The following is a 2,500-nucleotide window of genomic DNA, read 5'->3' on the forward strand; positions in this document are numbered from 1 at the left end:
CATTCCCTTCCTGGAGGATCTGGCCGCGGTAGGCCTCAAGCCTGACTACCGGGGGCCCGAGGGAGCTGCCCAGGCCCGCCACCGGCCCCTCTCCCCCGACAGGCCCTCCCTCCCCATCGACCTGATGTCGGCGGGGGCCCGAGGGGCGGGAGAGGGCGAGGAAGGGCGGCTAGGCCCGGATCCTGGGGACGGTACGAGGGGGGAGGGAGAGGCGGACAGGAGGCTCTACACCATCAGCACCGACGCCTTCAGGGGCCTAGGCTTCAGCGTGGAGGAGGGAGGAGGCCTGGGGCAGCCACAGGCCCAGGCCCGGCCCCACGGCCAGATACGGACACGGAGAGGGAGGAAGACGGGGCGGAGGAGAGGGGGGAGGAGGAGAAAGAGGAGAGGGCCCCTCCCTCCCCCCTCGGCCTCAACCTCCACCTCAGGCTTCAGCGGGCCGGCCAGGCCCTGAGCTGCCCTCGGTGCCACAAGGCCTTCATCCACCCCAAGAGGCTGCTGACCCACCAGGCTCTGTGCCGACGGATCGTGGCGGTGGGGGCGGGCAAGGCCCAGGCTCAGGCTGAGGCCCGTAAGGCCTGCCGCCGGGCCCAGGCGGTGCCGGAAGACGACGAGCACTTTGTGAAGGTGGTGGACGGGCAGCTGCTGTACATGTGCGCCGTGTGCCGCAGGTCATACATGACGCTGTCCAGCCTGAAACGACACGCCAACGTCCACTCGTGGCGGCGCAGTTACCCCTGCCGTTACTGCGAGAAGGTGTTCGCCCTGGCGGAGTACCGCACCAAGCACGAGGTGTGGCACACGGGGGAGCGCCGGTACCAGTGCATCTTCTGCTGGCAGGCCTTCGTCACCTACTACAACCTCAAGACCCACCAGCGCTCGGCCCACGGCCTGGACCCCGGCCTCACCGTCAGCCAGAAGACCCCCAACGGCGGCTACAAACCCAAACTCAACGCCTTCAAGCTCTACAACCTCCTGCCCATGCGCTCCCACCGCCGGGCCTATAAGACCTACAGCCGGCCCGGCCTGGGCCCGGTTGCCGCGGCGACCGGGCCTGCCGAGGCCTTCCCGGGCCCGGCGAGGGAGGCGGAGGCGGAGGTGGAGACGGGGATCCTGGGGCCCGTAGGAGGAGGAGGAGGAGGAGGAGGAGGAGGAGGGGAGGGGGGGAGGGTCTCTTGTTCACCCCCGCCCCCTCCCCCGCCACCCCTCACCTCCCCCTCGTCCTCGGTCATCGCCTTCGCCAGGCCAGCCTGCTCCTCTGTCATCGTCCACGGCAAGGCCCTGCCCCCCCCCTCAGCCCCCCCCTCCGTCATCGCCTACAACGGCCACTGCCCCCCGCCGGAGGGGCCGCGACCCCCGACCCCGGAGGCCCCCGGAGACAGGCGCGGGGAGGCCCGGCCTAGGAGGCCTCAGGATCCCGATCCCCCTCCGGCCCTCTCTCCCACTCCTCCCCCTCCCATTCCTCCTCCCACCTCGACCCCTCCCCCTCCCAGGGCCAAGACCCTGACCTACGTGGCCAAGCCGGCCTGCGGTGGTCTCGGAGCATCGGGTAGGCCCGGCCCACTTTGCCGGATCACCGTGCGGATAGGGGAGGAAGCCATCGTCAAGCGCAGGATCTCCGAGTCCGACCTCATGCGGGACCGGGCGGCCTCAGGCCTAGGGCCAGGCTCCAGTAAAAACCGCAGGCCGGAACCTTCCCCTCCTGCCCAAGGTACCAAGAAGGTGCGGGGGGAGGAGGAGGGGGAGCGAGGGTGCCCGGGCAAGGCCGAAGCCTCCTCCTCTCCTGCGGCCGCCGACTCGGTCGACGAGTTAAGCGACCAGGACGCCGACGACAACCTGTGGCGGCCCTACTACTCCTACAAGCCCAAGCGAAGGGCCGGGGCCTTCCACAGGGCCAAGAGGCCGGGGTGGAGGCGCAAACTAGGCCTCAGGCCTGCGGCCCGCTGGCTCCCGCCCCCGGCACTGTCGCCAGCGCCGCTGGAGGGCGAGGGGCAGCTCCCACAGGCCGAGGGAAGGCCTCAGGCCTCCTCAGAGGGTGGGGAGCTCGCTCAGGCTCCCCCTCAGAACCAGGCCCGAGTGGAGAGGAAGGGCCTGTCCTGGCTCCACTGCCCGCTCTGCCCCAAACTCTGCAAGAGTGCTGCCGCCCTGGGGAGGCACCAGAGGCGACACACAGGCCGGGGCAGGTCTGAGGCGCAGGCTGGGCCCGAACCGGACCTAGGGATCGGGGAAGCACCGGCGATTCCAGCCAGCCGCCCACGGGAGCAGAGGCGGCCGATCAGCCCCCCAGCCCGCCTCCCGATCCCCCTCCCGTCCCTCCCCGCCTCATCTGTCCCCCTCCTCCTCTCCCCGCGCCCGAGCCTGACGAGGAGGCCGGACCCGTCTCCCGCGGCGACGGGGGCCGACCTTTCACCCCTCCCTCCCCGGGGGAGGAGGTCGGGGGTCGGGTCCCGGGCCTAGCGGGGCCTGAGGCCTGCGGGCCTGGGTTTTCCCGTCTCCGTGG

At 71.3% G+C, this 2,500-nt stretch overlaps 1 protein-coding gene across 1 annotated transcript in view; it reads left to right on the plus strand.

Annotated features, from left to right (window-relative positions):
- Positions 1 to 4: 4 nt before the first annotated feature.
- LOC144609276 (zinc finger and BTB domain-containing protein 4-like) overlaps positions 5 to 2,500 on the plus strand; it is a gene marked incomplete at its 5' end in the record, with an annotated part of 3,017 nt that continues 521 nt past the window's right edge. Inside the window, 6 exon segments of the mRNA XM_078427705.1 lie at positions 5 to 317; positions 320 to 1,283; positions 1,285 to 1,448; positions 1,451 to 2,218; positions 2,221 to 2,480; positions 2,482 to 2,500. The exon segment at positions 2,482 to 2,500 is cut by the window's right edge and continues 300 nt beyond it. Coding sequence (XP_078283831.1) covers positions 5 to 317; positions 320 to 1,283; positions 1,285 to 1,448; positions 1,451 to 2,218; positions 2,221 to 2,480; positions 2,482 to 2,500 — 2,488 coding nt within the window.

This window comes from Rhinoraja longicauda, chromosome 34 (genome assembly GCF_053455715.1).
Source record: "Rhinoraja longicauda isolate Sanriku21f chromosome 34, sRhiLon1.1, whole genome shotgun sequence".
Lineage (NCBI taxonomy): Eukaryota > Metazoa > Chordata > Chondrichthyes > Rajiformes > Arhynchobatidae > Rhinoraja > Rhinoraja longicauda.